This window comes from Hylobates moloch, unplaced genomic scaffold (genome assembly GCF_009828535.3).
Source record: "Hylobates moloch isolate HMO894 unplaced genomic scaffold, HMol_V3 SCAFFOLD_7, whole genome shotgun sequence".
Lineage (NCBI taxonomy): Eukaryota > Metazoa > Chordata > Mammalia > Primates > Hylobatidae > Hylobates > Hylobates moloch.
In genome coordinates, this window is record NW_026652282.1 from 128,143,751 (window position 1) to 128,164,158 (window position 20,408).

At 39.3% G+C, this 20,408-nt stretch overlaps 1 protein-coding gene across 1 annotated transcript in view; it reads right to left on the reverse strand.

Annotated features, from left to right (window-relative positions):
• AFF2 (ALF transcription elongation factor 2) overlaps positions 1–20,408 on the reverse strand; it is a 486,418-nt gene that overhangs the window by 81,518 nt on the left and 384,492 nt on the right. The window contains exon 10 of the mRNA XM_058441365.1: positions 16,091–16,128. Within this exon, the coding sequence (XP_058297348.1) occupies positions 16,091–16,128 (38 nt within the window). The remainder of the gene's footprint in view (positions 1–16,090; positions 16,129–20,408) is intronic.

Genomic DNA, 20,408 nt, shown 5'->3' on the forward strand with positions numbered 1-20,408 from the left:
CACACACACACACACACACACACGCACACACACACACACCCCAAAGACATACACATTTTTGTCCTTCACAATACCTATTGACATCCCTCGAAACACCATTCATGGACAATACTTTAAGAAATGCTTATTTAGCTCATCAAATTGGCTGAAGGAAGGGAGAACCATGACTTTAAAGCTTTTACCATCTGAGTACTTTACCTCGATTTATAGAATTTTAATTTTGAAAAAATGAACATGGATATGCAACACCTAAATCCCTAGGATAGTAATTCCTAACCTTTTACAAATCTTGGCCCACAAAGGAAAGAATTGGAATAGTATGTCAGGATAAACTAACATGATGGTTTGCAGTCAAGAGGCTTCAGGGCTCCTACCCCTTGTCACTCCAAGGGTTACAAAGATCAATATGTATGGATTTCAGTCATCTATACTATTAAAAAGCCTTGGGGGAGTTCTACTCTCAATAATCTATAATCTATAGAAAAATTACCCCAATTCAACTATCTTCATGTTGGGAAAGTAGGAGACAAAATGTCTAGGCAATGCTTGACTTAACCTGGACACTGTAGAATTTGTGCAGACACTGCCATGTTTTTTTTACATCACTGTGTGATCGACTATAGTTTTGTTGAGGTGGTAGGAAGCCACATAGAGCAAAGGCGTGATTTAACACCAAACTACCAAATCCAAGAACATAATTTGATATTCTGGAAAATGAGACTGAGCATGATTGTGTCCAAGCACCTAGAACTTTTGAGCAATCAGAATTTCTGTGCAAATGGCACAATGAGAACTATTCACAGTGATAGTCTTATATGGTCTTTCTGAATTAGAAAAGATTATATTATGGATCACATTGTTTCTTTTTCTTTTTTTTTATTAAGGGTATATAGCCTTCTAATTCCTTGAAAATCATTCTCTCTATATGTGGTAGCTCTATTAACCAAATTATTTGGATTCACCAGAGCACTTCTTCCCCCAGACTTGTCAAATATGAAAAGTGAACCTATAACTTTTTTCAAATGTCATAATTTTGTTTTATTATTCATTTTCTTGGGGAATTTGAAATAAATAATTATATATTTATATATATATATGTAAAAATTTTGTAGCAGTAAAAATTATTTCAGGGATCAGGTTTCAGAAGGCTTCCCAATATGCTTTCACTTGAAAGACAAATCCAATTCGACATGAGGTTTCATTACGAAGAAACTGTTACAAGTGATGACACTGGTTATTGAAAATTGAAATGAAGTGAGAGGAAGCTAACACCAATGTGTATGAGATTCTTTATTCTTTGAATGACACAAAGAACTCAATATATCTAATCATCTCTTATGCCCACTGGGAACTGAGCTACGGTGATATTGCAGAGGGTTGCTTTTTGATTGCTGAAAACCCAAGTATTAAGCCATATGCCACTTACATCAGTAGTTAAAAAGCTTTGTGTCAGTGCTGAATCTTTGGAATTGTTTTACTTTCCCTCTCTCAGTTAGAGTAAATAATAGTAATCTGGACACAAAATTCATAAAAGGAAGGTACCAACCAGTCAGCATAGACAGACATTTTGGCTTTTTACATTAATGTCTGAATTATTACAAATCTAGAAGTAGGCATTAGGTACATTGTCTCTGAACAAGTTTTCTTGTGCTTTGGTGAGTGGCTCAGGCAGAGAGACTTTCAAAAGGAATACAACAGGAGGTTCGTTTCTCTCCTTCTTATTGTAGGTTTCACCTAAGAAGCTCAAGGATCAGATGCAGTCTGTACTTTGATGAGATATATGCTGTTTCCCTCTCTTGTTCATAAAACTATCCTTTCTGGATTTTTCTCCAACTATCCCATCTTGAATCAAATCAGCTTTTGAGTATCTGTCCTCTAGCCTCTAGAATTAATGTCATCCCAAGGTCACCAGCGTTCGCTGATGTATGGCTTCTCTATCAATTTCCTCTTCCCTTTCCTACCTCCTGGAGGCTCAATATATTCCATTTATAATATTCTCCATTTCCACTTGGTGAAGTTTGGAAGCTGGGGTATATTTCCAAATTTGTGTCTCCGGGTGAGTTGTGCTACACTGTGCTGTCAAGATAACTATGGATTCTTTTTATAATTGAAAAAGCCAACTAACAGGAAATGCCTGTTTGATAAGCTGTACTACAAAGGTAATATGAGATCGTCACTACTCAGTATCATCATACTCTCTCCTATCAATCTACCCTCCATAATTCTTCCCAATTAGTCAGGATCTTTGAGTGTCCTATATTATGTTAAAGAGTTATCTGTTAAGCATTTGAAATAAAAACTACCGCGAGTCTCACCACTACTAGTAAAACATTCAATGTACATGTTGAGAGCTACAGTTTGAATACTGGCCTGCTAGCCAATAAGTCTTGAAAACAATTTAAAGTAAATTCCCTGATATGGCTAGTTATTCTCCCCTGTTTTAAGGGTTGCTAATGAATGTGCTGCCTGAATGAACAGAAAGATTGGGAACTCAAAGAGTGCTAACCTGGATAACATGCCACTGGCACCAGAAACCAGTTTGTCCCATATAAAATCTCCTCTGGAGTATGTTCTTCATCTAGAGGTGATTTTCCAATAAAATCAGCCTTGGTTATTGCAAGCATTGGAGCAACCCCCGAGGGAGGAGATCAGGCAATTCAATTCTAGGCAATGCTGTATGAGGCAAAATTAACCTTGTAGCAATGTTATTTCCTGTAACACGGTCTTGGGTTTTGTCTGTCTGTTTGTTTATTTCTTTTGTACACTTCAGTATTAAGTGAGGGGTATTCTTACCCCATCACTGAGATGTGACCAAAGGATTTAATGACTTACATATTCATGAGAAGAATACAAAATTAAAGAAAGCTTGTTTAGTTTAACCACTTTGCAGAGGTATTGGCTAGACCTTGTGGCTAGAAACATCCGTGACAGTGAGTCAAGCCTTGCTTAAGGGCGGCTCCCTTAGAGCTTTGGAGCCATCCAACTTCTCCAACTATTGGCCAATGGGAAAAGCTGCTGAATGCTTCTTAGTCCTGTGATAGTGGAGTATCGCAGGAAGGACAAAAGGGAAGTATCAGATGCATCTCAGACTCCATAACTCCAAAGAAGAGGACAAGTGTGTGGGTTCTGAAATTGGCTGCTGTGTGTCCAATCCTGCAGATTTCTGAGGATCAAGATGCCTTTCAAAAATAGAAAATTGCATGTGTTTTCAACTGTTAACTTCATGATGTTTTTGTTTCCTTGTCCCATGTTATGAAAATTTGACTTCTGTCATTCTTGAAAATGCCTAATGACATACATCAAATATAACTACCCATGCATTAACCCCCATTCATAGGGAGGCCGACATCTTCACTCCTGTGCCTCCTCTTTTCAATTTGTAGAGGGAATGAATCAAAAGTATGAAGGGAGATATACACCAGAAGAATCACTTGGAGGGTCAAATTCTAGCTCTATTAATAACAGTAAAACTAGCTTTATGATGGCTCAGAGTAAAGCTAATATGGAATATAGATTATTATAAAATAAGACTCTATTCCTTTCCAAGAAAAGGAAATAATTTACCCAATGGTTAATAGTTAGTTCAGTATGATTTCCAAAGAGCAGCACAAAATCATACTTATTGTAACACTGAACGCATACTCAAACTAAACTAGGATGGTTGAACTTTAAAGTCATATCCTTAGATGCTTGCACTTACTCATTCAAGATACTGAGCTGTTGTTATATAATAGCTACTATCTGAGATGCTAGTGTTACAGCAGTGACTAAAACAACATTCTCACTTGTATGGACCTTACATTCTTGTGGGAGGTGACACTTCAAAACATGGAGGGAGAGAGAGAAAGTGACAGAGTGAGACAGAATGATGAGTACTTAAGAGAAAAAATAAAGTAGGGTAAAGAGAGTGAGCGTGCACAGGTTGTACGCTATTTTGTATACAGCAGTGGTCCAATATTGTTATTCCTGCTCAAAGCCTTGTAAAATTCCTCTTCAAGGCATTCACTATGTGCAAGAGGAAATCATTCTTATTTTGAACCACACTAACTGATTTGATTTACAACCGTTTTTCAACATCCATGCTCCGAATCACCATCTTAGATTAGTTTTTAAAAGTTAAAACCGGCCGGGCGCAGTGGCTTACGCCTGTAATCCCAGCACTTTGGGAGGCCGAGGCGGGCGGATCACGAGGTCAGGAGATCGAGACCATCCTGGCTAATCTGGTGAAACCCCATCTCCACTAAAAATACAAAAAATTATCTGAGCGTGGTGGCGGGTGCCTGTAGTCCCAGCTACTTGGGAGGCTGTGGCAGGAGAACGGCATGAACCCAGGAGGCGGAGCTTGCAGTGAGCCGAGATCGCGCCACTGCACTCCAACCTGGGCGACAGAGCAAGACTCCGTCTCAAACAACAACAACAACAACAACAAACAACAACAACAACAAAACCCAGTTAAAACCACATTCAAAAGTCTATTAGCCATCACTAAGACCAGGAGAAGAACCTCATACATGGTTTGACTGCACTCTCCAAGGGGATCTCCCAATGGGCTGTGCACCACAACAGCATCATTGCAGGAAGGGCACAGCTGTCCTCTGCTGTGTCACTGTAGGGCGGCCCTTATTTGGGTGTTGATTTTAAAAACACATAGCTTTTTCTAGTTCCATCACATACGTAAACAGATGTTTCTGTAGTGTTTGGAAATAGGTTCTTCTGTTTTCTTTTAACATTCTCCTCTACAATCTTGTTTCAATTATGTTACCCCCCTACTTGGAAATAGGTGAAGCTTAAATTATATGTGAGTGTACAATGTGTATGTAGAGAGTGTATATACACATCCACATATATATTTAAAGCAAGTTTTCTAACATGTCTAATTTGCTATTAAACCCTTGCAACATGGTATGAGTCAAGTTAAACTTTCACCTAGCCAGTGTTGGAAGTTACACACATCTCCAGCTCGTGAGAGAGATGAATAAGTTGTGATTTTAGACGTAGATGCTATTATTAGCAGATCCCCAGCAACCACACTGCAGCGTTTGATAATGCAAACATGAATGAGTACAAATGAACTCTTTGGCTGCCCTGAGCTCCCTTTGCCAGGCTTCCATGGAGGAATATAAGCCACAACAGTTTTCTGAAATGCTTTCCCTAAGTACGTGTGACCCACTTGTTGTGACAGTATGGTGCTGAGAGGTGCAGAAGACAGTAAACAAATTGGAAAAGGAATGAGAATTGAGAAAAAGATTTGAGACCTTCTTTTAGTTATGGCTGCCTCTGCCTGCCCCAACAAGGGGAACAATTCTGCCTTGGATTTAAATTACCATGGTGCATGAGGGTATGCTGATATAGAGTATATAAACACATGTGCATATAAAAACTGGATTATAATGACATGCAATATACCCCTATGCTATAAATTCTACAAATAAAAACATTTTCCTGTGGAAGAATGATTTACTTTTTTTTTTTTTTTTCAGTGGTGGCTCTCTAGTTAACTCCTGTTGATTTAGGCAAAAGCTTTAAGAAAGCAGATACTATTTGTTTCCTATTTAAGTCCCTGGCCAAAATGAGTCATTTCTGTAGTTCTCAGTCCCCCCAAACTACTAGTCAACTGAATAATAACTTACTACCTCAGGCTCTTGACCCTGAACGCATTCTGCGGTCGACAGAGGACATGATTTACTGTTTGGACCCCTGTGTATAGTCACCATGGGGGCATGCATCATTTCCCTAAAAATAAAAATAGCCCTACTGTGCTTATGTTTTGGGCTGACAAAAATACATTCAGAAAGAAATTTTATGTCTGTGATGTGAATTCAGAAACTGAAGCTAAAATAATAGTGTTTTGTGTCATGCCTAAAATACTATATCTTAGTGTAGCCTAGACATTTGTGTAATGTGAAAGGAATTGTATGAAAGAAACATTTTGAAAAATGCAAGAAATAATCAAGGGTTCATGAAGCCACAAGGGAACAGCTGAATGCTTACAGGAACTCTATACAAGCTGAGATTTACATAAAAGTCCACAGAGAAGGATTAGCTAGATATAATCAGAAAGGATTTGATGTGTCTATTTATTTGCAAACAGTTTGAAAAGAGCACCTTATAATCTCTCCCTAACTCTAACCTTTAACTTTCTAGAATAAAAGAATCCTTTCCAGCATTTTGTTAGTTTCACCCACACTGCACTGCTCTCCTCCTAATACCAAAAGTAGGGCCCAAGTATTAATATTTGGCAGTGTGATGCTTTAGGTATACTGGCACATGCAACAACTCTTTCCTTTCTTTTCTATTCTGCAACTCACACACTTGGTATTTTCCGCTACTGTGAAAAATGCCCCCCTCCCCCCCCCCCGCAAGCTGCCTCTAAGTACCAGACATTGCTCACAACACAGCATCTGCTTTCTTCTCTTAGTGCCTTTTGAAAGTGTTGTTCTGCTCTCTTGAAAGGCCTCTCCCCACTGTTCACTGGGGGACTCCTGCTGAGATAGGGAGAGCTCACTCTCAGCAGTTGCTCCCTCCTTCATCTCTGCCCCATAGAATGCTACACATGCTTCAATCATACAAACGACCTATTCTGTAGTGTAATGGCTTTGTCTTTCCCTACCAGTGTGTGGGGACTCTCACAGTAGAGATCTTGTTTAACTAATCTCTCTATCAACTGTGTCTGGCACATAGTAGGGACAACATTATTGTTTGTTAAAAGAGCAAATGTGTGGCTTGCTTGAATTCTAGCAGGTTAGCTATGTGACTCGAAATTTTTGACAGTTACTGAAAGATCACTACATGGCAATATTGAAATAAAATTCTAGGTGTAACTCTTATGTACCCCAAACTGAGCTGACTTGTGTGGGCAGATTAAACAGCGTTGTCCGTTCTTGTCTAAACAGCAAACACTAAGAAGGACAGAGTTAGAAACTAACACGTGGACCAGGCAGTATTTTATGAATGTTGATACTAAAAATAACATGGTTTAGGTCCCTTTAAAATGGTTTAATTCCACATTTGCTGGCTTAGTTGAGGTCCATCAGATTCACCAATAAATGGGTGTTTTCTGTTTCTATTTTATCCCTATGGTTATTAGGGTATTAATTTAACACCTAAAGAGAAAGGGTTCTCATAAAACTTTTGGAAAGAGGAGTGATGGTAATTTGGCAACTAATGTGTTTGAAGTTTTGAAGAAACTTATCCTTATAGATATAAACTTAATATAATTGAAGTTGCCATAATTGTTAAAGAACCCGCAAATCTGATGATTCATTAATTTTTGACACATTTGGTGTCATGTTCTAAGAAAATAAATTGTTAAATAAAGTTACATAATACAACTGAAAAAACCAATGACACATTTGTAGGCATTGAAAGTGGACATGTGTGTCCCGAGAGGGAGTTGGTAAAAGCTGAAAAGTTCCTGGAAACTTGGGGTTCTGGGTAGTTTGCTCTTTGGGTCTCAGTTTTCTCATCTGAGATTGCCTAGACAGTACAAATCCAAATACCAATGAAAAGGAAGGTGTTCAGACATTTGTGCAAATTTCATTAGCTGTGAGGATGATTGCTGGAACCTGTTGCATCCAATTGTGGCTATCTGAACAACATAAAGAGCCCAGTTTATTTTATGCAGCTATTTAGAGAGAGATGTTATTGGTATCTTTCCATTAATTGTCCTTAAATTGGCGAGAGCCAGTTAGAGATTGACTAGAGGTTTGGGGAGGATGTAGGAAGCACATTGTTGAGGGTGCCTCATTATCCTGAAATGAGTGGACTGGGCATTTTGCCCACTGATCTGATGAAGCTCACTGGGGACTACTTAGCTTCATGTATCTCACTCAGTGGGACCCACCCCAAAACTTCCTACACCTTCATTGAGGACTGTGTCTCAGGGCATTTACAATCCATAAAAACAACTAACAGTGTCACACTGTAAAAGAGACATAGGAGCCACACAGAAGAATGGCACAGAATAGAGAATCCAGAAATAAATCTAAGCATTTACAGTCAATTCATTTTCTTTTTTTAGAAAACTTTTATTTTAGGTTCAGGGGTACATGTGCAGGTTTGTTATATAGGTAAACTGCATGTAATGGGGGTTGGATTTACAGATTATTTCATCATTCAGGTAATAAGCATAGTATCTTGTAGGTATTTATTTCTAATCCTCTCCCTCTTCCCACCCTCCACCCTGAAATAGGCCCAGTTGTCTGTTGTTCCTTTCGTCGTGTCCATTGTTCTCATTGTTTAGCTCCCACTAAAAATATGCAGTATTTATGTTCTCACTCATAAGTGGGAGTTGAACAATGAGAACACATGGGCACAGGGAGGGGAACACACACACCAGGGCCTGATGGGGGCTGGAGCGCTAGGGGAGGGAACCTAGAGGACGGGTCAATATGCGCAGCAAATCACCAAGGCACACATATACCTATGTAACAAACCTGCATGTTCTGCACGTGTATACCAGAACTTCAAGTAAAATTTTAAAAAATAATGCAGTTTTTGGTTTTCTGTTCCTGCATTACTTTGCTTAGGATAATGGCCTCCAGCTCTGCCCATGCTGTTGCAAACCACATAATTTCACTCATTTTTATGGCTGCATAGTATTCCATGGTGTAAATACACCATATTTTCTTTACCCAGTCTTCCATGGATGGGGATTTAGGTTGATTCCATGTATTTGCTATTGTCAATAGTGCTGCAACGAACATACACGTGCATATGTCTCTATGGTGGAATGATTTATATTCCTTTGGGTATATACCCAAAAATGGGATTGTTGGGCCGAATAGTAATTCTGTTTTAAGTTCTTTGAGGATTTGCCACATTACTATCCACAATGGCTGAACTAATTTACACTCCCACCAGCAGTGTACAAGTGTCCCTTTTCTCTGTGACCTTGCCAACAAATGTGGAATTAAACATTTTTAAATTGAATGAAGCCACTTTATTGTTAGCAACAACACTCAATTCTGTGTTTCATGAAACATTTGCCCTGCCAGACAAAGCTATCCTCTGGTCAAACACATTTGGGAATCCTTAGGCAAGACAAAGCTAAACAGAACTCCTTCTCTGAGCCTACATTATGTGAATGTGCACAGTGATGCTCCAGGGAAGGGATATGACAGAAGATGCCAAAACTTCTTGGTGCTGGAGCCTTTTATTCTCAAGGAGACAATCCCACAAAACTTGTTTGGCAGAACACAAATCAGATTCCACTGCCTTATCATTCAGAATGGTGACTTAACTGACTGACATTCTGCATGTCTGTGATGTGCATGTATACAAGAACATCACAAGAGATATGGACTCCAAATGCAAAATTACCTTTGGTCCTAGGGGGCCATTTCAAAGGCTTTACCCAGTGTCTTTGGAGCCACACTTATTTTCTACTTAAGATATCTTTTTTAAACTCTAATGATGTGGCTTCTTGTCCTTTATTCCACAAATGTAAAAGGTGAAAATGGTGGGGAAAGGCATTATGTGTGTGTGCACGTGTGTGTGTGGAGTTAAATACAGATGCATTATACACACACACACACACACACACATATATATAATTTATGTGCATGCATGAATCTACATTGAACTAACAGGGCTAATATTGTTCTAAAATGAGTATAATCATAAAACAGACTTCCAGGCTTTGGCTTTTTTAAAGAAGTGGAATGTCCATATAAATAATCTAGCCGAGGCCTATAACAAGGAGGTGACGCATGCAATTTCATACTACAAACTAATATCAGATTCAAGACTAGAACCCAGGTCTATCAACCCTTTGTGTTTAATAATTAGGGGACTGATTGATAATTCACATTCAGTACCAAGTGAAGAGCTCTTTAATGCCATTTGACTCTACCATGTGAATCTCTTCCATCTGGGTGAGCTCTGAGGGCCCTAAGCTACCATTTCTACTCAGCCTTGGTTTCCAACCTGGTCTTTCACTGCCTGCATCCCATCAGGCATCCTGGGCTCCTTGCTTTCCCTTGCCATACCTCAGCACCAGTGTCGCAAACCGGCAGCCCTTAAAATCCTGGTGCAAACGTTTTCTCTTCCCCCATTGTCCTTTCCATCTTTGACAGTGTTAACTAGAAGCATTTTTTGTTCTTAAAGCCTCCCTGTACTTTATCTGTTCCCCACTTAACAAACATTTCTCTCCCTATATATCTTGTATTTAATTTTTTACAAACCGATTTTATCTTCTCTGCTGGACTCTAAACTCCTCAAGGGTAGGACCTGTGTCAGATTTACTTTTAATTCCCTCAGCACCTATCACAGTTCCCAGAATGTTGTAGAACCTAAATAAATATTCATCAGATGAATAAATGAATAATGTGCAAATATCATAGTCAGGAGAATTTTTGTGGCTATTTGTCATTTTCACTAATGAAAGCACCATATCTATGATGAATCAGGTCCTAAAAAAACAGTAATTTCCTAAGCAGAGTGGATTCTGATCCTGAATTGTGAAAGACAACCATCACATTGTTTAATGTTGTTAAAGTGTAAAAGCAGGGAAGAATTTTATGCTTGACAACAGTGTGTGTATGCTCTCTCTCTCTGTTTCTTTCTCTCTCTCTTTTGGTAACAGATGTCAACCTTGGTTAGATTCAACTCAACTTATTAGTGCATGGCTTTTAGCCAAAAGCAATTCACATTTTCAGAAATGTACTATCACATATGTCTTAATAACAGAAATGTGTTTTTGAAAAAAACGTATGTGATAAGTCACATATGGTGGAAGAAATCTGTACATCTCACAGGCCTTGCTGTCACAATGAAATCTTGGAGATGACTGCTGCAGAGCATTAAAATACAAGTGAAAGTCTTTCTGACACATTAAAGAGCCATAATTTGAACATACTAATCAAGCTCTGATAACAGTATGGTTCCAATATAGTGAGAAATAGACCAGGTTTCTCTTGTCCTGATCAGTGATCTTAAGAACACTCATGTTTGAGTCTTACCCTCAGAGATAATATTTAATGTTTCAAGGAAATGGCATTAGTGTATCCAGGTACATTATGTGCTTACATTCACTAGGCATATGTTTAATTTCTTTTTTATATGGAGCATAATTACTGTATATCACAGTTTCCCTATGGCAATGAAAGAAGCAGCTTACAGCCATGAAAATATTAAAAATAAATTGAAAGAGTGGTTAAGAAATAGGGGGAAGGAGGCAAAACTTTTAGAAACTTATTAGCCATGCACTAATAAGTTTATTTACCATCACCATAACTGAAAGCTAATTTAGCCTTAGTTAGATGTGGAAGTGACAGAATTTTAGAAAATTAATATGCCCTTTGCAATAAATCCATCCACATACAATTTGGAAGACTAGCAGTATGCTCTAGATATGTGTTCTATGCGTTCATTTGTTTCTGAGGCATCAATGCCCTGTCAATGGATCTCATATCCGTATGATTTTCAAAGGTAGTGAGTGAAGAGCGAATCTGTTTGCTCTGAATGAGAATTAAGTGGCACATCAACCCTAGAAAGTCCTAAACACACAATAAGGGCTCAGTAAAACTAATTGTTTGAAAGGACAAAGGAGAAAGGATTGATAGTTTAACCTTCAGCATCACAAAAAAGCTTAATGCTTTTTTCTACCTCACCAACTAGAGCAGGAGTCCACAAACTTTCTATAAGGGGCCAGATGGTAAAAGTGTACAGCTTTATAGGCTGCATACATTTTATGTCACAACTACTCAAGTCTGCCATTGTAGCACAAAAGCAGCCACAGACAATATGGAAATGAATGAGTGTGGCTGTGTTCCAATAAAACTTTATTTATGCTTACTGAAATTTGAATTTCATATAATTTTCACATGTCAAAAAACGTTCTTCTTTTGATTTTTTTCAACCATTTGCCAAACTCTACACCAAAGGGCTATATGAAACCACACACATGTTCATATTTACCAATTTGTGTTCATACTTGAGTTGTAAATGATGCCGCTGGGCCTCTGTTTTCCAGTAAAACTGTACACAATTTTCATTGTATGCTCAAAAAGACAATCAAATGTTATTTCTTGTTATGAGATCAAACAAGGAACTGGTCAGAAACAAAACAGCTAGAAAGAACCAGAGCAATGGAGGAACATTTTTACATGTGGCGTGAGTCAAGAATAACAGGAACTGTGTTGTAGGAAGTCAGGGACCCCGAATGGAGGGACTGGCTGAAGCCATGGCAGACGAATATAAATTGTGAAGATTTCATGGACATTTATTCGTTCCCCAAGTTAATACTTTTATAATTTCTTACGCCTGTCTTTACTGCAATCTCTGAACATAAATTGTGAAGATTTCATGGACACTTATCACTTCCCCAATCAATACCCTTGTGATTTCCTATGCCTGTCTTTACTTTAATCTCTTAATCCCATCATCTTCGAAAGCTGAGGAGGATGTATGTCGTGTCAGGACCCTGTGATGATTTCGTTAACTGCACAAATTGTTTGTAGAGCATGTGTGTTTGAACAATATGAAATCTGGGCACCTTGAAAAAAGAACAGGATAACAGCAATGTTCAGGGAACAAGAGAGATGACCTTAAACTCTGACCGCTGGTGAGCCAGGCGGAACAGAGCCATATTTCTCTTCTTTCAAAAGCAAGTGGGAGAAATATCACTGAATTCTTTTTGTCAGCAAGTAACATCCCTGAGAAAGAGAATGCGTCCCTGAGAGGAGGCCTCTGAAATGGCTGCTTTGGGGGCGGCTGTCTTTTCCACACCCTATTCGTACACTCCCTCCCCTTTTGAAAATCACTAATAAAAACTTGCTGGTTTTGCAGCTTGGGGGTCATCACGGAACCTGCTGACATGTGATGTCTCCCCCAGACACCCAGCTTTAAAATTTCTCTCTTTTGTACTCTGTCCCTTTATTTCTCAGACCGGCTGACACTTGGGGAAAATAGAAAAGAACCTACATGAAATATCAGGGGTGAATTTCACCCGATAGGACTGGACCACTTGGTTAGTTACAATACACATGTCCTTTTAACATGACAGTGACACTCTACTAGAAGAGAGCCACCAGCCTTGTCAAGCCTGCAGGCTAGGTTCCTGGAAGAAACCTATTTTCCTGGAAGAATCCCTGTTTTCTGGGATATGTCCAATTTGTTTACTTATTCATTCAGAAAACATGTATTGAATCTTTACTCTATTTGGGGTTCCAGTGCATTGTGTATAACTGAAGTTCTCTAGTGTTACTGGGGGGGGGGGTCTTTGTTCTTCGAGCTTCCAAGATGGTGGTGGCCACTCCCAAGATGGGGCGGGACTTTTGTTCTCTGATCTTGGGATTCCAATGAATGGAACCTTGGGCCATGTGGTGAGTGTTATAGCTCTATTAGAAGCTGTGGGTCATGGAAGAGAACCGTGGAACCCAGCGACCAGTGTTCAGCCTGATTAGGACAAACCCAGGCACTTAGCTGTGCAGGAACAATGGCAAGCCTTTAGCCCGATCGGGAGTGGCAATGGGCGCCTCACTGGATCAGGATTGCAGCGGACACCCTGCCAGATCCGGAGGGGTGGAAGTCAAGGGCAGGTCTGCAATGGTGGCATTCAGCAGTGGTGGACGGCGAGCAAAAGCTCAGCTCGAGCCGGAACAAACACGGACCAGAAGAGTGTGCAGTTGCAAGATTTAATAGAGTGAAAACAGAGCTCCCATACAATGGGAGGGGACCCAAAGAGGGTTACCTGATCTCGCTCAAATGCCTGGGTTTATATTCCGATCATTGTCCCTCTCCCTGTGCTCTCAGGCGATAGATGATTTGATTATTTCTTTACCTCCTGTTTTTAGCCTAATTGGTATTTTAGTGAACTCTCTTTACTATCTGATTGGTCAGGTGTGAGCTGAGTTACAAGCCCCGTGTTTAAAGGAGGGTGTGGTCACCTTCCCCAGCTAGGCTTAGGAATTGCTAGTCGGCCTGGGAAATCCAGCTAGTCCTGTCTCTCAGTCCCCCTCTCAATGGGAAAACCCAAGTGCTGTTGGGGAGGTTGGCCAACGACTGCTCTAACTGCTTCCTGCTGAATTGGGGGCATAGTAGGGTTGTGCAGTTGAGATTTCCTCAGGAGGGATGCCTTTGATGTCATCAGAAATGGCAAAAGGACCATTATATATAAAACTTTCTAAAAACTTTGACTCTGTTCTCCTGTCAGGCGGAGCAACGGAACCCTGCTGTGGAGTTTTTGTTTCTGAGCTGAGGTCTTGAGGAAGTCTCCTTCTTCAAGTGCTGAGTTTGGTATCATGAACACAAACTCATCCTGAGAACAGTATCTTATTTAATTAGAAGACAATTCTAAACACCTACCAGTTGGTTATGACTTAGGTTTATTACTAAGCGGATTTTCAAATATATTTAAAGCACAAAGCTCAATAATCCTTTGACTCTTCTAGTTTCCGTTCCTTCTTTTTATAACATTCCTCAAAACACTAGACAGCAGATAGAGTCTGCACTGTGAATTAATAAGAACTCATAAAAATACAATTACTGTAGGGTCAAATGCTCACAAGGAGCAAAGAGAAAACAGGTCCTGCTTCTAGGCCATTAGAATAGAATTAAATGCAACCCCAAACACTGCCAATGGGCTATTCTATGCATGCAAAAATGCAGCTTGGGAATCACTTCCTATTGGGAGTGCTGGAGCTTGGAGACATTTGCCATTGAGGGCCTCGATTTACATTCCTCCAGCCCTAGCCCCACTCCTTGTGACCTGGGGCACACATCTGCATGCAGGCGGACTGGAGGAAGGAGTGAAGTTGAACTGCAGGAAAGAAGTTCACTAATCGCCCACCCAGGGACAAAAGCCCTGACCCTGGCCTCATTAGCACCATCCTCTAATTCTCCGAGCTTGCCAGCCACAGGCTCACAGTGGAGGGGCCTTTAGGGCATTCAGACGGAAAAGAAATCAGGCTGCAGAGAAGATTTCAACCCCCAACTGCACGACCTGACAAAACCTCAGCTACTACAAATACTTCCATAAGACTACAACATAATGTATCTCCAGACTATGGATGCCTCTCTAGATGTTACAGAGCCTGATAGGGAATATTCTTTGGCCTAAGAAAAATGAAACTTAAAAGCAAAGTACACAACGCCTTTTGGAAAAACGTACTAGGGCTTGGATTTAATGGTATGCTAAATGCTACCCTGGTGTCGTGGAAATTTAGTTATTTTATTATACAAAACATAAGCCGGCTTCTTGTCACTGGCATTAGCTGATCCATTCTCCCAGAAACTTAAAAATCTATGTACTCTCCATTTCTGTATTTGGTACCAACTATAATGGAAGTCAGCCGAAATAAATTAACACATAGTTCCTCGAGATGTGATATTACCAGACCTATAATAACCCAGCAAATAGAGAAAGTCCTCCCTCAGCCACAGAGCTGGCAGGACTAGCATGCATTGTAACACTGCAATCAGATGTTACAAACCCAAATGACAAGACAGCCATCCTTCTTAATTTGAAAGTCTCCCTTCTGGAAGAGACAGGATGTCTAAGATGTACTATATTTAAAAGAGGTCTGTGTAGCTTGTTTATGATTTAAGAGTATCTCATAAACTGCCTTGGGAATTGCTTTCTGTTAGCTAAAACATAAAGAAAAGCCTTTAGTTAAGTATATTTTATGAGCTTTTCATTAACAGAGTATTGAGGCCTTGATGCCAAGGTGCCAAACCTCCCCACGTGGCTGGAAATCACTTGGCACACTTTCAGTCATTTATGTCTCTGTCATAGGTCCAAGGTTTGCAATTAAAAATGTAATCTTTTTAGCATGTGCAAAACCCAAAGGCTTGAAGTACTATGTATTGAATATGATTATAATAGTATTTGGCAGCTATTCATGGATTGCACATATTAATTTACGTAAACTGGGTACAACTTGGGGCATTTCTTCATCAGGAACACCGGGAAAAATATAAGCTGGTCCCTGCTCATTGGAGGATTTTTTTGGCTTGTTTTGTTTTTGTCTTTAAATTGTCGTGAATAGAGATTAACTCGAAATCCAAGGTCTCTTTTATGACCTTATTTTTTCACATGCATCGAGTCCATTAAAATTAACATTTGCAACTAATAAAAATAATAACTTACTTCACAGGATTATTCCTAGGTTTTGCCTTTTCAACAGCCTGTAAACAGAAGAAAAAATGCAATTAGACAATATTAGCAGGCATAATCATTGCAACTAGCTACCAAAACAATAAGCAATATAAAATGCTCTTCAGAAACATAAGGAGCTAACCGAAACAGGGTGCTGTAGATAAGCAGACTGGAGACTCAGAAAGCAATTTTCTTCTCCTGGGAAACATGGTTACCTATCCAAGTGCAGCTTTCCAGTACAGGTGGGCATTGTGAGGACTGCCTAGAAAGTTCATCACGGACCATAAAAGTGGACTTCTGGGTGCACAACTAGGGTCCCTCTCTTCCCACCTTTCACTCTAATCTTAACCTGTTTGGACCTGATTGGGTTGTAATGACAGGTTGGGGAAACAGATACAGACAGAATGGTCGTGGGCATGTCCTGCATTTTTAGATTTGTGGTAGGGAACTGCTCACCCTAGCACTACTACTGACACCTGGCCATACTTCCACCATGATAGAAAGTCGAGTGTCCATTTCTAAAATCATGTTTATTAGCTGACACCACAGAAGGGCAAGGAATGACTGAATACTCAGATCAATTTCCTCCTGTGGAACCTTGAAGAAAATATACACCAAATCATAGAAATGAGGAAATCTCTGGGCCTCTTGGCCTGCATTGCCTTAGACATGGAGCCTGGTTCCAGTTTACTGCTGAACCCATTGATCTGTGTACAGTCCATTTATCATTCATGAAAAGAGCTAGTGATCTTCACAGTATATTAGAAGAAACAACTCAGATCATCTGTCAACAGCCCTCTTATTTCTGTTTCCTTCTCCACAGGGATTTCAGCTCCTTCGATTCTTCTGGAATTAAAATGTTGCTAAGCAACACAGCTGGGGGTGCTGATGGCAGAATGGCTACAGTCTATCAAACTGTTTAAGCACCTGGAGGGTTTTAGTGATGATTTTTTTTCATATTTCTGTAGCATAATTATGTAATCAGAACCAAACTTGTACTCCCATAGACTTTTTCAGGCTATAGACATTATGTTTGATAAAAAGAGCATTGAAGCAGCCATTTGACAACCTCAGGGTTGTTCAGGTCCTTTAAAAAAGTATCTGTTTGGGGACCTTTATATTTGTGAATCTTGGAGGTGGGTAAGGGCTACAGAGAAGAGAATACTGCTGTAAATTAGAATACAGAGGCAACCACTTTTAGCAGAGACAACATATAATCTAACTCTGAACTTGACATTCTGGGTGACAAGTGATATTCAACATACTGAAGACCTCTATGCCTAACAACTGAACAAAACACTTCCAAAGTTTAGATGTTAGTGCTGGAAATCCATGCTTCCATTTATTAAGTCTCAGGTTCTGTTTCTAGATAAATAACCATTAATATTTGGGCACTTTCTTTGGCTTGGTAGGCAAAAATCATTTTCTCACCATCTGTGCCTGAGGTTGAATTTTGGCAAGTGCTAGAATAGGAAAAAAGCTAAGGAATGAGGTAAGAGGTGAAAATGAGAAAACAAGAAATACGTGTCTGGCTGGCCCAACTCATGTGTCACATGTATCTTGGATATGAAAACTTGTCCATTTGCAGTCCATGTACAGAGGATGCGAACCTCACTCATCCTGCAGATTCTCCCAAGTCAGAAGAACAAAGGGAGAAGCAGTGCTGGCAGGAAGTGGGGACTGCCATGCACCTTTCCTACAGCAGCAGGACCCAGTCTGCACATACATGCACACTCACATCTGCCTTTGTTTTAAAAAACCCTTTTCTCTCCCAAGCCTGGCTGGTTTGCAATAAGATATAGTAGTAGGCTGAAGACATGTCACTGTGGAAATCACGTGAATCCACTTTTTTCAATCCCTTAGAATCCAGGTAAGTCTGTTCTAGAAGACTTAGGTTATCACAAAGTAATGGGTGCTGTGTTCAAGTGGTTTCCTTTTAAAGCATGCTGGATGTGATAGGATGAGCTTGCCACTGGCAGGAGACAGGAAGAGGGAAACATCAAAGTGACATTGCTTATCCTCCCTTTGATTCGGAGGCACGTTTTTTGAAAATACCCTCTCTGCCCTATGCTTTAGAACTGTCAATTAGACCCCGTTATTTTTCTCTGATCAGGAGGAACATGATCATATTTGAGGCCAGTTTCTTTGAAACATACATCTTTTTATAGAGCCAACATAGGAAAATAACTTCCTTCAAATTATTTTTTCTGGGTTGCCTGGCTATTGATTGAAAATGTCTATGCTGAGAGGTTCTCTTTTCTTTGGAAATTAACTTGTGATCATTCTGATGTCCCAACAGCTCTAGTCAGATGTCCTCATGTCATCCTCTTGTGTGCTCATCACCTTGAATCTCTCAAGTAAATGATGGCAAGTAAATGATGGCAGAGAACCTTGCCATATGAGAAAAAGCTCGCAATGTGTTACTTTGCTTTCACTGTAATTTGATGTTGTTTTAGGCATGCTATGAGGAATTATTACATGAAGAGACTTTGAGGAAAAAATTTTAAGTGAATTATTTATGTACAAATGATACATGAATTATTCTACAAGATACACAAAGAGAGAATTTCTCTTTTGAAATGATGGGACATAAGAAGACAATCCCAAGTTCCAGATACACATGCCAGAATGTAAGACACACTGCAAAAGGAGGAAAATTAAAAGGAATTGACATAGCACAATTCACCAAACATCAAGACAGTTACATATTGGGATTGCAGCTAATTTTAAGTTTAAAAACATACATTAAAGTAATTTAAACTGATTGGAAAATGGAGGCTGGAGAGTTAACAGTTATGCTGCTTTAATTTATAACGTCTACATGCTTTTAAAAACCTATATTCTCCTTATTTTGTGCCATGGTTCCCTATCATGATACTTATCTCACAATTGAGGAAGCTCTAGTATAAGAAAAAAGCAATAAAAGAAATTAAAATGTTAGAGAATGTACTCCAGTATGGTGTGATGAGAGGTAATAGACTAGAGTGGAGAGAGTGCTGTGCCAGAAATGTTAAAAACCTAGGTTCTAGTCCCAGATTTGCCACTTACCCTATTGGCAAGTCCTAAACACCTCTGAGCATCAGTTTCTTCATTTTAAAAATGAAGATAATAATTCCTGCATTTTCTACAGCAAGGGTGGTTGTGAGTAGCCAACACTGACAACAGTGCTCTGGAAGCTGCAACATGATATGTAAATGCAGTGCACCTTGATTGTGACTGCTTTCTACACAGGTGTTCATGCGTAGATTTTTACAGCCAGATAGTTTATGGGCTTACTGAGTAGAGGCCACGTTGTGGTATGAAACCTACGTAGTTATTCCAATGAGGATTATAGGAACCACTATCTTCTACTCTCCATATCAGTAGTGGTTCTGGAGTGAATAGAATGCTTCTGTCTGGAAAGTGCTATTCACAGAAGACTTTGATATGTTTAGATTCTACAGATCTCTCCTTCTCTCTATTTGTCTTTCTCTCTTTTCTCTCTCTTTCTCTGTGTTTCCAAGGAAGCCTAGGATGATTCCATATTTTCCAGTTTATCTCTCCTTTAGTAGCCCCTCCTTCCACACTTCACTCCATCAGAGGGCTCTTTACTTTTTTATTAACATTGGACTCTGAGGATGGGGAAGCCCTGAAGCTCCTCTTCTACATGGGCCACCTCTGTCATGGAGTATCTTGAGAAATTAAATGCAAGGAAGAAGGAACTTCTCTGATTCCAAGGAGCATTTCTGAGGTGACTTCTCTCTCATTATCAGCAAATTTATTTATATTTATTTAAATATAAATTAAATGTATTTATACATGTCTATTGGACTAGAAATATATATTTATAGAAAATGTAGAGAATCTTTTGGGGGTTGTAAGAAGCATGCTCTGAACAGTCAGACTTATGACATCATCCCCCTCCTTTTACAGAAAACAAATCTAATGCAATATGTTTCCTGTATGTTGAGACTGTCAAAGTGAACATTTGGACGGCCTAGAGATATTGTGGCAGTGGACTCAGGTATTAGTTTTTTCCATAATCAATAATAATACTGTCAGTTAAGCATAAAATGTGATTTTATTAGTATTGCTCTATATGCCTTTTACATTTCCATGTCATATGCATTTTCCTTTCATTCTACTAGCAGATACATCCAAACTGGGTTTTTACATTTCTTAATCAAAAGGGAAAAGCCAATCATTCAGATAATTTCAAATAACTGGGTATTCAACAACATGGAAAAAGACAGAAAAACAATTAATTGCATTGGTTTTGTGTTTCTTTGTTTTGTTTTGGATTTAATTTTTTTTCACATGATTGTTCTGT